The sequence below is a fragment of the Frieseomelitta varia genome, unplaced genomic scaffold (genome assembly GCF_011392965.1).
Source record: "Frieseomelitta varia isolate USP_RPSP 00005682 unplaced genomic scaffold, Fvar_1.2 scaffold_682, whole genome shotgun sequence".
NCBI classification, from domain to species: domain Eukaryota; kingdom Metazoa; phylum Arthropoda; class Insecta; order Hymenoptera; family Apidae; genus Frieseomelitta; species Frieseomelitta varia.
Window position 1 is genome coordinate 378,500 of NW_025110459.1, and position 18,638 is coordinate 397,137.

Below are 18,638 nucleotides of genomic sequence, written 5' to 3' on the forward strand. Positions count from 1 at the left end.
CAAAGAGAAAAAAAAAAAAGCACAAAGTTTCTCCCTCGAACGTGGATGTTGAGAGGCGAAGCAGTGGAAACGATGTTACAGACAAATCTGGAAACGCTCCACGGTTCCCCGGAGCGTGAGACGATCGTTTTCCATACGCGTTATATACACACAACAATTTTCGAGTGCGCGGCGGTTCGTAAGAAAGCGGCCCCGGTACTCGACTCTCGTGCTTTTACCTACCCCTTAAGAATCACCCTGGCTTGCCGGCTTCTTTCGCGCGTTTTCCACCGCTCCCTCCCAAGGTTTCAACGTTATTTCCCTCAGAATAGGCGCAATTAAGATGCGGGTTAGAGAGCGTGCGCGAGTGTACAAAATGGTGGTCCTGTCAAAGCGAAATTGCAGCGAATTGAGAAGTCAAAAGGCAACTCGCAACTGCGCGACGGATTGCTTCGAGGTACACGCGGCTACGCTATTATTATCTACGAGTGATTTAGTTTTAATTTAATTGATTCAATTCTGTACGTTATTGTACGTCTACGTGTCGGTGATTGTAATTCAGTTAATTTGATTTCAACTTAATTTATATTTAAACGCACGGGAAAGACCCATTTCGATGCAAATGTATAATAATGGTAAACGAACGAAGAAGCAACTACGATAATAATGCGTAATAAACATACGTATGGATATGAAACGTATAAAATAAAATATACAAAACAAGGAATAGCCGATGTAGCGTGTTTCCTATAGTTACGTTATATGAAATATTCGTAAAGTACCTATGTTACAAAAATATAGTTCAGAGGAAAAGTAAATGGTTTCGTGGAGTTTACAATAAATAGTTTTTCCCTAGATGAACGTAAAAGTGATATACATTTTCTTAAATGGAATTATATATAATCGATATTCTGTATAAAAAAGTATTAATCCATACCGGTCAAAAAATTGTTAATTTGGAAGGTATTTTTAACTTTAATTTTTGGAAATCTGTCCTAGTTAATGAACATGATGCTTTGCACGACAGAATAGTTTAATTATCATATCACAGTGATCGTATTGCAATATTTCTGTATAATCGAATCGCAGAAACTTCTTACGAATATATGTGTTGTATAAAATAACATAATTTCATATAACTATATATTTTGCAGAGATTGCAAACAGTTAAAAATCCATCGCATCACGATCATCAAATCTCAGTATTCAATTTATCACACTATTAAGATCATTACTTTTTTGATTAAATACGTGTTTTCAGGAATGTAAATTAATTCCAAATTTTATCAGTAATGACATTTATCGTTATACTGTTAATGAAATTTCGAGATGTTTGATATAACACGCCATAATATACATATGGTAAGTGTTTGAACGAGCCACTGTAAGTGAGCATGACATAAAATTTCCTATATTGGATAAGATTTTCCACTGGAGGAAATTTAACTCGGAAGTCAAGCGAAGAAAATCGACGATTCCTGAAACAGGTCGTATTCGAAGTCAACGAGCACCCAACTGCTCTCGAAATAAAAAGCTATCGCTTTTCGATTTTATTACAAAGTATTATCACAAACGATTCGTACGAAAAAAACGCATCGTTGCCGTCGAACAAATATTTTTAAGAATTTTAACTGAAACGTCGAGGTGTTCCCTGCCGGTCGTACGATCTACTGAATCGTGAGTACTCGGACGCGGTATAGTAATTGTATAGAATTATATAGAATCGAGATATACTCGGCGCACGCGGCTCTTAGAGGCAGGAATATTTTCGCTGAACGTACATACGCTCCGATCGTGGAAATAACTTCTCGTTACGCGATTCCCATTTGCTCGCGTACCGAGAGCGAAAACAATTTTCCGCGATGCCGCGTTTAAAGGACCCGGGGAATCTTCTGCCGCGGCGCAGGCTCGCGCAAAAATTAAAGCCGTCGAGATAGAACGGGCGGAGAAACGCGTGAGCGAGAGAGAGAGAGAGAGAGAGAGCGCAGCGTACGAGAAAGAAACACGCTATAGTCCAGGCCCTTGACTTTTCGCGCGAATAATGGCTTTCAGAGTCATTACTTGATACGCTGTAATTTCGAAGGCACAGATAAGGCTGTAAGGGATATACACACTCGGCTTTACACTCGCCAGTCGATTACACGCTCGCGTACGACGACGCCAGGGGCTGAATCCCATTTTCGATCCTCCCCGCGCTAAGGGAAGGGTCATTCGGATCCATTGTTCGTTGCGCGAGCTTCCACGAAAGTTTCATAAAATTTCCCGGCGTTTAATAAAATCGCGAACCAACGATTCTTCGGGGGAAGACCCGACGAGAAAGAGAAAATACGTTTAATTCTTCGCGAGAGGATCAAAAATGACAGCTATCGAAAAAGATATTTAACGCGATGTGTTGTTTTTTTAAACAATCACGTGTTTGAGGAAATTTCGATTTTTCTTTTCTTTTCTTTTCTTTTTACAATGTTTATGGAGAAATTTTCTTCGTTCGCCGACAATCATTATCGAGGAGGGGAGATTCTATTTCAGTTGCTCGCAAACAGTTACCGATAAGGATTTATTTCGGTTGCTCATAATAATCATCGGCGAGGGAAACCCTATTTCGGTCGTTCGCAACAGTGTAAAGTATCATTTTACATTCGACTAAAACAATTCTCTGCATCCGTACCAAAACACCCTAAAAGCCGTGCTTTTGCGATGATGCGAATCACGTGAGAATTGACGAGAAAGGATAACCGCAGTAAATTACCCTCGATGATGATTATTGTTACTAGTGTAGTACGAATTTTCATGCAGATTTATATTTTTGAGAACGTAGAATATTTATACACTTTACACTTTCAAATATAGAGCAAAATCCTTGATAAATATTACGAGTAGATCGCCGATTTCTATGCGAGTATTATCAGGAATGTTATTATAATTAGAAAAGTAGAACCCTGCTGAAAAAAAAAATTATTTCACACGATAAATATTATAAAATATTTTTTCATATTACGTAGATTTCGTGCAATTTTGTACTCGCGAATTTCCCATAAACGCACGAAAATCCGCGGTCTAATTATAAGCAACCCCGTGATGAATAACCGTTATCGGTATACCGAAATAAATGTTTCCCTCGTCGACAATGGCCATCGACAAAAAAAATAAAAATATCCCCCGGCCACTTATAATCATCAACAGATTAAAAACATCATGATCTGTGACCTTTTTCATTTTGATTGTAACGATTATGGATATTTTTTTTTCTTTTTTTTTTTTTTTTTTTCGATGTAACTGGAGTGAAGTTGAACTAGGTCGTGGCACGATAATTCGCGAACGAGAAAAATCAGGCCTGTCGTTATTCGCGTAACGCGCGTTCTCCGCTGATACCGAATCGAAAACCGGAATTCAATTTGCACGGTTGCTGTATCGGATCGTACGGGACGGGAACAAATTTCAACGGGTCCAATAAGCGGGCTTCTGATATTCCTCGGAGCGATAGGATCCGCAGAGAGAATAGGAACGCTCGTGGATGGGGCCGGCGAGATAAAACAACGAGAAATGGCCGGCGTAGGGCGATAGTTGGGCGAAGCGCCGGCAATGTCTTCTTGATTTCGCGAAAGAAAAACGCGACGAACCTTTAAGGAGATTGTACGGAGTGTATCGCGAATACGTTTATTGCTGTAGCCGTAATCCACGATGCTACCTTACGATCTTTCAGAGCGCAAATCCACCACCCTGCTGTCGATATCGTTTCATTCCAATTTTGCAATTGGTTAATTTGTTCCTATATTTTTCATAGTCACGTTACACGTGTAATTAAATGTACCGTATAATTGAGCTTTGAGCAAGAACCGACGAGTTTTATTAACGATTTGCAATTACATATATGGGCAATATTTCAGTAAGATATTTGAAGAATAATTGTCATTTAATGATACGACGATTTCATTTTTGAGAGATTTTATTGAGAATTTGTCTTATTCGACTCGGAGATGTCATTTTGAAACGGTTTCACGTTAGTCTGTCTGAGTGAGTGGTTTTTCATTAAATTATTTGGTAAATAATTTCTCAAATAATCCCCGATCTTGCCCTGCAAATTCTTTCTACTAATGATTTCAAACAAAAATGATAAATTAATAGAAGTAATTTATTATTTCAAATTGTTATCTTTTTGCACGGTGACGCGGTTATGTCACCGATTGTTTTTCTACCGATTTATTTCGGTTGATCGTTAAAAAATAAATAGTGATCGATTGAAAGAAAAGAATGGAAGAAAACCACATTATTTAATTTAATCTTATCGAGTAAAAAAAAAAAAAAAAAAAAACTGCAGTGTCGATTTATAATAACGTTCGAAAGCGATTCAACATTTATAAATCCGTTATACCCGATTCTGGCAGTATATGGTTGAAATAAGAGCATCTTGCTAGAGTAGGTTACTCGACATTGCTGATGTCACACAGTGGTCAGCAAAGCATCAGCGAGAACAGGAGACACATGATAATTGCAGGAAAGTGGCCACACTGCACCTCCAACCTAATCGACTAACTATCTCCGATTGCAGTATCCAATCGTTTGCGAGTTTTAATTCGGAAATGTCAGAATATCTGAACTAATCGAAAAATATGTCGACGAAAATATCGTACGACTGCTCTCTCACAGCAAAAAATTTTATTAATATCTTTCAGTATATTTACTACAATTGCACGGTGAAACTCGAGAGAGTACGATTCTCCAGAGAAGGACAAAGGATGGGAACGTGACTGTCCTTAATCTTATCGGTTAGTCACTAGATTTAACTACAAATTCTCTAGGACCATAAATCCACCCCTATTCTAAACTTGCGAATTCTCTGCAAATCGCACTGTCTATCCTCGGACTTCCGGTAGCGACGTCGAATTGAAAAAGACTGGAAGTTCTGTAACTAAGAAACAACGATTGCGAATAGTTTCAACTGGGGGGGGGGGGGGGGGGGGACCCAGCGAATTTCGCGAAGCGATTCGACTACGAGAATAAAATGGAAAAAAAGGTTGCGTCGACGCGGTGAATTTACGGTTCAACGCGAGCTTTCCACCGACTGAGGACCTATCCTGAAGTTATGGCCTGTTTTCTTTTCTTTTTTTTTTTTTTCTTTATTGTAGCTTTCTTTTATTTAGTTTTACTATTTACGACAACTCCGACAACAGGGGCTGTGGTACGTCAGTGAAAATCTCATCACTTGTAGAAATCCATCAGAGAATGTCAAAAGTTACGGTTAGTTTTACGGCGTGTCTGACTTGCATGGAGAGAGCAATAATTCACAATTAACTTTGCAAAATGAAAGGTAGTTTTCAACCTTCATCAACGTCCGTTGTGCGTCGAGTTGATACATTCTTTTTTCTGTTTTTTAAACAACCAACGTATAATAAAAGTTCTCTTTTACGCTAATTTTCGTTCATCACAACGTGAGTTTCCGCTGTTTAATATTTAAATAAGGTGGACTCGACCAGCAAGAATTGGTTGTTTATTTAATCAAATGTTGATTAAAATTTGACTCGCATAAAACCAGAGTTCTTAAAAAGTATTAAACTCTCTCTCTCTTCTATTTCTATCACTGTTTTTCTTTTCTTCTTTGCATCTGCGCAACTCGGACCAGACAAGTCTGCCCGGCACGTCAATTTCTTTGGCCAACGGTTTGCATAATGCAAACCATGTAGCTGGTCGCTACGAGAGAGCGTGTCACAGCTAATTTCGGCGAATTCGGAATCATCCGCGAAACGGGTTAACACGATGGAAAATTTAAGTCCACCACGGTGTCTCTTCTCGGTCGTGCTCGATTTAACGCAGTCGGCCCATCAGAGAGAAGAGGAACAGGATTTTCGAACGTTTGAAACAAACGTGTCTCTCCCTCGTTGGGGAGAGACATGCGCGACCGATCGTCCTTTTTCGACCGACACTGGACCACACACGGTGCTCGATGCTTCCCTCCAAACCGGCCACGCAAAAACTTGCTTCAAATGGCACGTGTAGGCTGCGAACGTGGACGAAACGTGGACGAAAGTTCCGCTCGAGAAGGGGAATGATGGAAAGGGAGGCAAATGTTTGCATTTTCATTTTTGCACGATGCCAGCCAATAGCGAAGAAATGTTATTATCTTGTGAAGAGGTTACTGTTTTGAACCACTTGCCCTGGCAACTGACTGCGGACCTTACCAAAGTGACCAAACCGTGCACAGAAATTCGTCGTTTTCTATTTCTTTCGAACTCGTCGGTATGACATCGTTGGATAGAAATGATTGAGAAGCAATAAATTTATCATTTGTCTATAATTTATTATTTTACCTGGGTTATACTTAAATATACTTAGAACTGAGGAAACATTGCAGTTTTTTGGACAAAAGATTCTCAACGTGCACGAGGCGCAAGAGGTTGAGCATAATATTTCGAGAGAAGATGTGATATTGATTGAGAAAGAAGAAAATGGCACAGCTCGAGAGATACAATTTTCACTATAAGAATATTGCAGAGACAGTCGTTGATTGATTAAAATCTTACTCGTTGATCCTCGTAATTTAATAGGTAGAAAGGAATTGCGTTGCTCTTCTTGTGACACTTTCTCTTATCATACAATATGAATTTATATATTATGAATTTTCTCTTAACTTAACTATCTTCGCGAACAAATGTATATTGACAAGGCATTTTAAAGATATTAAATTGCGTAACTTTTGTTTCAATTAACAAAATAATGCCCGATTCGATTTGATATCAGACTTTCACTTCGTCTGAAAAATATATTTCCTCGAATTGTGTCATTTTCTTTACAACAAATATGATATAATGGGATTTATGATAGATGAACGGAGCCTGGATCAAATAGATCTATGATTTAGTTACAAACGTCTTGTGTTCTGAATTTACAATTAATGAAAATGTATTCAACATTTCGGATCTAAGTATATTGATTTTCAGCATTAATATGTAATCAGTAACGTTACTGTGGTGTGTGATTTTCAACTTTAATAACCGATTACATGACTGTTACGCGATTTTATTGATTACAAATTCTTACAAATACTTGCCAACTCTTGATGAAAATAATTCCCAACTGTAGATAGTAATTCATAGAAAAACATTTATAGTATATTTGTTTCATAAATAATTATTTGTATTGAAGATTCAGGACGAACTTCCGAACTTGAAGATTGAGAAAACAATTGGAAGATGTACGAATAAAATACTAATAAAATACTAAAAATTCTGTATTCTCGTAAGAACATTTATACAATATTTGTAATATTCGTTTTGTCGATAATTATTTATACAGAAAGGGCCAACCTCCAAACCGGAGAATTAAAATCATACTGAAAATATCTGTGAACCTACAATACGAACAATACAAAATTCATTCGACCGTTTGGTTCATAGTTCAGAGAAAGCGCAAGGTGTCTTAGAAAGTAAGAGTCTCCCGATAGAAATTCACCAAGCACGGTCGAACGTTACTACTTATCAAGTGAATCGGATTTTGCAATCACCGACGTTCCCACGCGCACTTAAATTCACTCGCAAGTAACGTCGATAGCAAGGAATAGCGTGGCTAACGCAAACCACCAACCAATAAACTATCTCGAATCGTTGAGATTCGAGAAAAGCAGAACAACAGTACCGAGAGTCTCGCTTGGGATTCGCTGATTGTGAGGCGAAACACGAGCCGTAAGGCGTAATATCGTAAATTCCCGCTCCACTCAATACCCCCGACGTCTACATTTGCATACGTACACGTCCCGGAGACACTGTAAATTACACGCGTTAACGTTGCGTTATCGTAAGTTATACGCGAACCGCAGCCCGCTATCTTGGTTTGCGCCCCGTCAGCGAATACACGACGCCTATCTGGACGACTGGTCCATATCAATTAGTCGTTAACGCCGTACGATATCAATTAAACGTTCTTACTGGTCGCGGCTGATTGCGCGTCCGCCGACACTTACGGGACGACACTTTAACTCACATTCCCTTGCTCCATCCAGCTAATGTTCCGACCAGCGCCGTAAAACCGAACGCCCACGCGATCCATTTTGTCTATTATTCCATCACGGGGAATTGCAGGTTGTATTTGCGTTCTCACCGGCCTGGTCTTCTTGCCTGTTCGTTGTACCAAGAACGGAGAAACCGGCCGGTCCGAGCCGGTTGTTAAGGGTAAAGAGGCGGTTGCGCCGCGAGAGCCGTAAATCTCGCGAAACCAGGCTCCAGACGGTTGGTTTATAACGGCCGAGAGAGCGCCGCCGCGTTATCGTTCTCGGTTTGATGACCGGTAAGCACGATTATTAGCGCCACCTCGCTACGAGGCACTGGTATCGCATCGCGGAGAGAAAAAGAATCCGAGCCAGGTGCATGCCCGTTTACGTGGGATTTCGTTGCAAGTTGCATCGAGTAAATACTACGTGGCACGCGGAGCTGAACGAGGCAGTCAGGTGAAACGAGTTTAGATAAACTCCGGGTCCGATTCAATCCTCGCGATAGATACGCGTGTGGAAGCGTCGCGTCGTTATTTCTGCGGTCGTGAGTGGTCGGACGAGGGAAGGCTTCGAGTTGCTGGCGTTGGCAACGAAATTCCGACACCCGTTTATGTTCGTCTCGGCGATTTCGTCAGGTCGTTCGATCGGATTTCGCGGACGGTAAGGAGTATTTCACTTCGAGTCGTGTCGATGAATTAGTTTTTTGTATAATGTAAAACTTGAAGAATGTTTTACGCTATGTAAATAGCGTATAATTATCATAGAATATTCTATGGCTAATGGAATAATTGAAAATCGAACTTGGATAATATCGAATAAAGTCGTAATAATTCAGGTTCGCTCGAAGTTTACTCGATCGTTACGCGATCTGAATTCCAAACGATTCGGAACCTCCGTTTTTAGCACCTTTCCCCGTACAAACAGGAACGAAAACGTGAAAATAAAACCGCCCCCTCCCCTGCTGGAATTTGCATCGACGGGCAAACAGACTGTTAATTAAAGCCAACAAAATTAAACGAGGAGGAAGGGGCTCTGTCCAAATTCTAATTACATCCTCAAAATTCCGCAAAGATTGCAAAGCTCGCGTCCTTCCCCCTGCTTTTCCGCTTACGAAAGAAACCGAATTATCCGTATCGCAAACCGGGAGGGGAGCGTCGCCATTGTCGCGTCGGCGATTTCCCAGGCGGCAATTAAGGATAGCGCGAATATCGCCGAGTACACGTTGTTAAGACAGGCCTCTAAATATTCTGGTAATGAAGAATAATGCACGACGCTAAAACAAACTCTTCCTGGGAGGGGGAGAGAAAGAGAGAGAGAGAGAGAGAGAGAGAGAGAGAAACCTCGAAGACGTCGGGCGTCTCTTATCCACGCGGGTGTCGGCTTCTCGTCTCTTTCCGCGCCATTCAGCTCGCACCTACCAAAAGGATATACCAACACGGCTGTATACAGGTATAGCGCGACGTTACGGCCGGCAGAAGCTTCCCTCTTAGCCGAGCATTTAAACGGTCCACGCAATTAGGGAAGGTGCTTCGCGCCTCATCTTTTATTCATGCCGAGTCGACGGCAAGCCTCTCCGCGCGCCTTGCTTTCGACCTTCCCCCCGAAAGATTAAAACCGAACCGATCTCCTCTCCCCCTCCGACCTGGACATATTAAATGGCCAGCTTGCAGTTTCTCGATCGGGATCGCACCTGTGCGCGCGTACGCATCGGAGAGTCCTGTCCGAGGATATGGAATGCTCGTGGAATTTCACTACTCGTGCAACATCTCCAGTTGCTCTGCTTGCTTCTCGTCTCTTGACACGTAATGCCATGGCTCTACGGTTTCACCCTTCATCTTTCAATTTCGCGAGCTGTAACTTTTTTTTTTTTTTTTTTGTTATTATCGCGGCCACGCTTTTGATGAGCGGACAAGGGAGCGCACAAGACGACGTGTGGAATCTAGGTGTCTAGATCGTGAAAAATCGCGACAGTTGGTTAACTTGCGCTGGCAACTGAATTGCGAACCATAACGAGTGGCCGAAACCGTGTACAATAATTCGTCGCTTTTCTTTTTGAGCTCGTCGGTATGACATCACCGGATAGAAATGATTGACAGGTAATAAATTGATTATTTGTTTCTGCCTATTTTGTTTCACTTAAATATACTTAAAACTGAGAGAATATTTTACAATTTTGGAACAAAAAGTTGTCGACTTAGCACTCGTTTTTCTCGTTATCAGAGGACTTATCTTTGATCCTGGCGTATTTCAATGTCGCGAGTAGATATTTGTAGCGATTTTATATTTTTGCAACTATAATTAAAGAAGTGGAATTTAAATGGAAATTTGTTTTACCTACCAAATATCACAATAAGCGGTCTAGTTTAAATTTTGTGCGTAAACGTTTACAGTTGATTACAAGTTTTACGGGAAATGACTTTAAAGATGAAATGTTTGGAGTTATCTGGAACACTTAAAAAGTCGCAGAAACTTATTTAATAATATTAAACAAGAAATAACAAGATATTACGTGTAATTAATGTAATTCATTTAAAAGTATATCGTTAAGGAAAACAAACAGTCGACTGGAAACCAGAAACGAAATTTCCATCGTGAGAAAATATGTATCGCAAAAGGAGAACGTGAAACACGTGCAAAATGTTCCACGTTTTACGCCAAAAGATATACGGCGAGCGTACCGAGACGATTCTTTCGCCCAGCGATAAAAAATTTTATTTTTTACCTCTCCTCTTTGTTTTGTCCTTGCTATTAATTATTCGTAATGAGCGTGGAGAGGGGAAATACGTAGAAACCCTTGGCCGGAACGATGGAAGTTGGGGCAGCCGGTCCCAAAGGCGGCGAAGTTTCGCGAGGGTACGAAGATTTCACGGTGTTATGATTATTCTACTCGTTTTTAATTTCAAATGAGCCTCTCAGCGTTGCGCGTCGCCGTTTGTTTTTTTAATGACGATTGAAATTGCTTCGTGCCGGATGCCGGGCCGGGCAGAATTTTCAAGTTTCTCGAAACGTTGTAATTTTCGTGAGAAACTGGAACTTTTCCATGAAGGAGAGAAAAAGAGAGAGAGAGAGAGAGAGAAACCTTTTGTTACTGGAGATCACATACTAAAATACATGTGCACGTATGACACGTGAAATGGATAATAAAAGGATTTATACAAGTACTGAAAAAGTTATACAACTTTTTAATAGCTTCTGCTTTCAAAGCATGAACTGTGAAGCGTTTTAAAAAGGAAACATTCTCACTTTACGTATAAGTTCCTGTGAGGACAGATAAAGAGAAACGAAGAATTCTCTTTCTGTCTGAATAAAATTTATACAATGTAAAACTACAAATTTATATTAAATTAACAAACTTGAATGGCTTAAATTAATATTAATTGAATTCTCTTTATTAATATAATATTATATATATATATATATATATATATATATATATATATTGATGTTATAATGTAATATAATATAATATTTGTACTAAATTATAAATGTAATATAATATAATATTTATACTAAATTATAAATGTAATATAATATAATATTTGTACTAAATTATAAATGTAATAAAATATACTATTTAACGAATAATATTACAACAACATGAAATTAAAGCAATTGAATTCACATTCTGAATACGTCGTTCATTTGTAATATTTACATCAACATTAATGACACGTAATATTTAATTAATATTAATGTAACAACGGTCATCGAAAGGAGAAACACGAAAGCTTCGTTCGTTCATTCGACTATATTCAAACGCGTGCGAACACAGGCACCCATGAAATATAGTTAATTAAAAGATCACTACAAATAATTGATTGCTACTCGCGCATACGCGAAATAGGAGATAGTTTTCATTTGTTGCTCGTTGCTTCGCGAGGAAAATGCGAAACGTCTTTGCCGTGGTTGGAAAGCGCGTTGAAGGTTCACGTGGCAAAGGTGATTTTGAAAGTTTCCAAGTATCACTTATACTTCTCTCGGGATATCCGCTCGTGCTTGGTCCCATTAAGCACTTTAACTCGTGTTTTTTCTTCCTTTTTCTTACTTTTCCCTCTCTCTCTCTCTCTCTCTCTCTCTCTCTCTCTCTCTCTTTCCTTCGTCCCCTCCTTCCTGAAGGAGAGTGTATTTAACGTGCAAGGTCGTGCAAGAGTAAGCCGACGGTCTAAGAAGTTGCCGGCGGAGGGAGGGTGCTCAAATTTATTATTGGAATAATGAAAGTATTAAAAGTTGCCGATGAACGAGCCACCCGTATTCGTTACGATATCGGAATTTAGTTGGAAAAAATCCCGGTAGCTAACCTGGGCCAGATGGGAAAAGAAGACGGGATGGTCGCCCGGATATCTTCACGTTTAATTAATTCGTTACGTTCGCCCCGGGTATTGAAGGACGAGGCTGAAAAATAGCCAGATCGTCGCGCGGAACGTTCGAGAGGAGGGTGGATGCTGGAAGACCTCTGGAATTGGCGGAATCTTCGCAAGAATGTTGTATCTGATTATCTCGACGCTCGGCAACTTCTTTGGGCAACGTGCTTCGAGTAACGATTACGATTCCCTTGACTTTTCGCCTTTCACTTTACACACTTTCGCGTTAATTCGCGAGCATCGAGCTTTTCGTCGATCCAGTTTCAATTAGGAGGCAACTGGAAGAGTGCAAGAGAGATGGATTTAAGAATTGTTCCGTTTGTGAATTTTGTAACTACCTAGTGGCTAGGTGTAACAAAACTAGGTAGTTTGCAAGAAATTATTTTTTATTGGAGAAAACAAGTCGTTCGTCCATAAGTAATATTTTAATATTCGCGTCTGTGGATGAACAGCTCGCGAAAATATGTACATACGTGTTTTAGTGTATTTATATGTGTTGTAAGAAATATTTTGAAATTTCATTGACACTGTGACGAGAAACGACTGTGATAATTATATTGATAAAATTTGAGAGTTTTGAGATTTAATTAACGGTGAGATTCAAATATCGTAATCACACCAGTCAAATTCGAGATGGATTTAAAAATATGTGCACGTGGAAAATTGTGATACACCCCTTGAAAACATATATTTAGTAACAAATTATTATATAGTAATCTTGGCTATTCTGACTGCTTAAATATTTTTGAAACTCTGCAAAATATATAAGTAATTTAAATATCTTGTGATATCATAATAAAATTTTATATTAACATGATATGATTATATATATAATATAATATAATATATTATAAGATATTATATATTATAACATAATATATATATAATATTATAATTAAGTATATATATTAATATTATATTAAGTATATATAATAATATTAATATATAATTATTATAATTAATTAATTAATTATAATAATAATATTAATATATAATAATTAATTAATTAATTAATTAATTATAATAATATTAATATATAATAATTAATTAATTATAATATTATATATATAATATTATAATTAATTATATATATTCAGCACACTCTATATTTTCGTTATACATATCATGTTTCGTAAAACATAGATAATATATATTATTAATATCAGTATCGATGAATGGATGTATGTGTAGCATGTTGAGTGTCATTTCCGAGAAACGCAATTTCTTAGAAATGTAGAAACGAAAATGTAAATATTCGTTCTCAGCCGCGAGGTTTATATTGCATCACGACAGTATCCTTGAGCGTGGATTATTCTATAACATGTTATTACAGGAGACACGAGACTCGAAATTTCTCAGTAATAATGGCCTCGAGGCGAACAAGTTCGAATATTTACACTCCTCAGTCGTACGGAAGCTATCGACAGCGTGACATTCGTGTAAAATACGGTCGATTAAGTTCGTGAAAAATAGACGATAAAGAAACAGTTAAATCCAGTTGAAATACACGCGATAGTGAAATTAAACGAAGAACATTGTTCCGTGACAAAAGTAGCCGAAATAGTTGACAGAGGTCGTAAAGTGATAATGAATTTACTGAAAGATCGCGACGATCGTGGAAGAAGAAACAGTAGTGAACGACCGCAGTGTCCAACGTGCTATGATACGTGTAGCGTCAAATTCAGGCTTCCAGAAAAAGCTGAAGTCGCGATGAATTATCGGACGAAAGTTTGTGAATGTAAAATGGACTAGAAGTAAATAAGTGAAACGTTTGACGTTTATAAAGGAATAATTTTACTTTTCTAATGCATAAAAGCCAAGGCATGGCATTTCGTTCGAAGTGGTAGCAGAAACCGTCTCCTCGTTCAGAAAATCATACGAACGTTGCATTGCAAAATACCTCGTTCAAAGCGTGTCACCAACGACGTTACTACCGAGATATTTCGTTCTTGGATTCAGAAGTGTTGAAGTGTATGAAATCTCGTTCTTTCTTTGGCATTTCTCATACTTCTTATTTTCACTTCAGTGTAAGTACATATTGAAATTAGATTGTGGATTTTTATGCAGTTTCACACTTTTATGGAAAAAAAAAGAACGAAAAAAAGAAAATTTGTTTCTGCGGTATTTTAATGTTACAACAAGCACGTTATTTTCGACATTTTATATATTTTTATATACCACATGCTTGTTATCGAATTTCTAAATTTCACCCAAGTGCATAAAAATCCGCAGTTTGCAATTTACAGTACAATCACAATAGTATTTTTAAAATCAGTGAATCGAAAGCAAGTCGTTGAAATTTGTAATTTGTAAAAATAATAAATTCATCCTTCGAGTACGATGCGCTCGCGTCTCATGGCCTATGGACGCCATTTTGGCTCCACGTTTAATAATTCTAACGTTACGAAGAACTATCCCTTAAGCTCTGAAACACGACTCGACTAACACCGAACGTTTGTTTTCAGATTAAAAGTGGAGAATCTGGGTGGCGCTTGGTGTCCCAAGAATCAGATCACCCAGGAAGCCCGAGAATGGCTGGAGATCGACCTTCATACGGTTCACTTAATCACGGCTACCGCTACGCAAGGTCGCTTTGGGAACGGTCTCGGCGTTGAGTATGCAGAGGCGTATCTCCTCGAGTATTGGCGACCACGTCTGGGCAAGTGGGTTCGATACAGAGATATCAAAGGGAAAGAGGTGAGTGCCCTTATCTTTCGGAACTCCATTAACTAATTTACCGACATCGAGTCGTCTAGTTTCCATATACCGATCTCAGACTTTCTCAGATTTACCGTAGATCGGCGTAGATTCCGCCGTTTAAATTCGAGAACTGTCTAAATGTATACGCAATGTGGATCGAGTTCGCGGTGCGAAATGTTCTGCGATTATGAACAAATTGAAGTGTCAGAATATTGTAGGGAGATCCTGCTTTTAAAGATAAAATTACTTACGACTACGAAGAAGAAAAAGAGTAGGATATTTTACTATTTTTTTTTTATACTCGAAATGAACGAAAAATAATATTGAAAATAATATTTATATAAACTATTATGGAACAGATATGATTTATAATGAATAGTTGGTATAACATAACAGAAATTCATACAAGAATCTACTAGTGATTTTCGGATTCAAACAAGACAAATTCAACCAACATTTCATTTAATCGGTGATTGGTTCGAATGGTGTTCCATATTATATAAACAATGTTATTAAAAATTAAAGATATTAATTTTACAATATTCGTTAATTGTCTCTTCTTTAATTCTTTGGAATTGCATGCCAATATTAATTTCTCAAAGACTAGAAATTTCATATCCAATTGTAAAGTGATATGAATATGTAGACTGTCTAGGCTCTTAACATAATCTTCATGCATAATCTTCACATCTGATTCATTTCCAATTCGTGATTCGTTTCTACTCAATTATATTTATCAGAATGAAATGAATATCCGTTGTATTAAACTATATCGTTTGTTATAAAAGGACTTAGCAAGTACAAAAAACACTCTTTGTACATTTAACTTCCAGTGCTTGAATCTTTTGCGTTAAATAATTTCTGAATTCCATTGGAAACTATTAAATTTTAAGTAATATCCCTGTTGAACTTTCTTCATTAATTGGCGGATTATTGATAGCAACAAATTTTATCTTCCTGTAATCAATACTTTTGAAAGTTGAGCAATACTAACATTCTGGCGTTCTTGGTCCTTATATTTCTTTACATCATCTTCACATCGAATGCCTTGAAATTATCAAATCGATAATATATCAGCGCATGTTGAATTCATTCTGACACAACATTGCGAAAATTTATGAAAAAATTATGAAAAGAGTGTTAACCACTTGCGCTGGGCAACTGATTGCGGACCGTAACGAGTGACCAAACCGTATAAAATAATTTGTCGCTTTCTTTTCGAACTCTTCGATATCACTAGATAAAAATGATTGAGAAGCAATAAATTTATTATTTGTTTCGCCTGTGTATTTAGTTACATTTAAATATACTTAAAACCGAGGAAATATTGCAATTTTGAGGCGAAAAATTTTTAAAGTGCGTGGCACGTCATTCCAGCGCAAGAGGTTAAAAATTTGTTCCCCTCCCCTATCGTTAACAAGTCTCAATCTAGCCTCGAGGCTCCGAATTTCTTCTTTTCGTCGGGCATCAATTTCGGGATCAATGTGGCATTTCGCCGGTCAATGAGGGTCGCGAACGAGCGTACTTTGCACGCGCAGCCGCGGGATTGATAAAAACAGCTCGCGATATCGTGATTTATGAACGATTCTCGCATCTGCTCGCTGGCCGATCGGCAGCAGCTGCGCTCGGAATAGCCGAAACCGAAATTGGCAGTGGGCTGGTCATTGGCCTGAAATAATAATAATTCCGCGGGTGATCGAGGCGGCGTGATTGTTGTTATTCCCGGTTGCGCTCTTGAAGCGCTGAAACTCGCAATCGGCGTAGGCGAGCGCCGGCGGCCTATGATCAAGAATCGAAGGCCAGGCAGGAAGGATTATCCCGCTCGAAACGTAAGCAGCTTATCGCGAATCCGTAAGCTAATTTCGTACCGACGATGCGCCACTTTGTCGAAGCTAGTCCCGAAGCCGGAGCCTTGCGGTCTTTGTGCCGCCGAGTTTCGCTTCTGAATTATACGGAACTTCGCGAAAGGCTGCGGATCTTCTGATTTTTCTCCCGTTGAATTCTCGGAGCGAAACTTCCGGCGTTTAATTCGAGCGAACAAAATCGACTGCAACAGTTGGTAATTTTGTTGATTTATAACGACGCATTTTTGGAGGTTTTTTTTTTTTTTTTATTAAATATTCAGATGGATAGTGATTTTTTTTTCTCTTACTCATATATATTTTTTGTATTTTTATTTGTATTTTTTTTGTAAGTCGTCGATGTTTGTTTTCAGTAGTATTGGAAGGCACGTGTAAAACACGACCTCTGTGTGTGTGTGTGTGTGTGTGTGTGTGTGTGTGTGTGATTTTAAAAAGAAGCGCTTCGGTTCTTTCATGCTCGTTTCATGTAATTTTTTAACATCGAAACTATTATTTGAGTTTTCAACGACATCGCCTAATTCATAAGTTGGTCCATTGAGTTCATTCGTCAATATTTTTGGAGAAATATCGTTGCAGTCTCTGGTCATGCAATGACTTTCGTATCTCCCTTCACAAACATTGAATATTATTTAAGAATTAAAAATCAAGTTAAAATTAAAATTGAAATTAAAAATTAAAATCTGAAATACTTTTTTAGTTTCATTAAGCTGTTAACCGAGGAGAATGAATTAACCCGACCAATTTTTTGAATATAATATTCCTGTTCATTCTTTCAAGATGTGATATCATTTCCACTAAAAATATATTATATCATGATTGCAAGAATTAAGGCCAAAGTCAATTTGTCTTTATAATTTTGTATTCTTTTGATGGAAGAGCATAAATCAACTGAAACAATAGCAGTCATTATCAAAAAAGGAAATACGGTACATGTTTCAAAAGTACAATGGGTCGAGACATATCTAATTTTAAATATCATAAACTTTATAAATCTGCAAACTTTATAATTCTAACTTTACAATTCAGCAATCCTTCACTCGTTCGTCAAAAAATTACTTCGGTTAAAGACAAAACACTTTATTAAAACACCCTCTTTCGATTAGAATATAAATTTATTAGAATTATTTAATATTTTGTATTCCAATATCTCATTGAATATTAGAATATAAAGCAAGGAAAATTCTACGCAAACACGAGCAGAACCCTCGAAAAATCTCAATACCCTGGTAATAGAACGATAAAGTCTCGAGAAAACCTATCAATGTCGTAACAAATTTCGAGATAAATTAACCGTGCAACTAAACAACTTGTCTAAGAATTGAGAGCATTTGGAACATGGGGATACGAGTAGCACGACGAACAATATACCGGGGCTTTTTCGACAAGTACCGGTTTAAGATAGCAACGTACAAACCAGCAATAAGCCATGACTCGTAAGCCACGCCAAGGGTGACACGATACGTTTTTACCGAACTTATCGTTCTTTGGCTTGTTCAATGTTCATGCACTTCGTCAGCGTGGCTATTACGACACTTTAAACCTCCTGGGGCGCGATTTCGTATGACGGCTATTAATGCACGAACAGGACAATGGCTTCGTTTTTGCGATACCACCAATAACATACAGTCGCTTACGAAAGTATTCGAACGCATTGTATTAAGATTTTGAAATTTTATTACGTATATAGACAATATATACAATACATGGAATATGTACGACATGTAAAACTGATATTTAATTTAGAGATAAAAGATAAAT

The 18,638-nt window shown here is 38.1% G+C and overlaps 1 protein-coding gene across 1 annotated transcript in view; it reads left to right on the forward strand.

Annotated features, from left to right (window-relative positions):
• Nucleotides 1-18,638, forward strand: part of LOC122535222 (discoidin domain-containing receptor 2-like) — a gene marked incomplete at its 3' end in the record, with an annotated part of 98,775 nt that overhangs the window by 23,139 nt on the left and 56,998 nt on the right. The window contains exon 3 of the mRNA XM_043666577.1: nucleotides 14,784-15,015. Within this exon, the coding sequence (XP_043522512.1) occupies nucleotides 14,784-15,015 (232 nt within the window). The remainder of the gene's footprint in view (nucleotides 1-14,783; nucleotides 15,016-18,638) is intronic.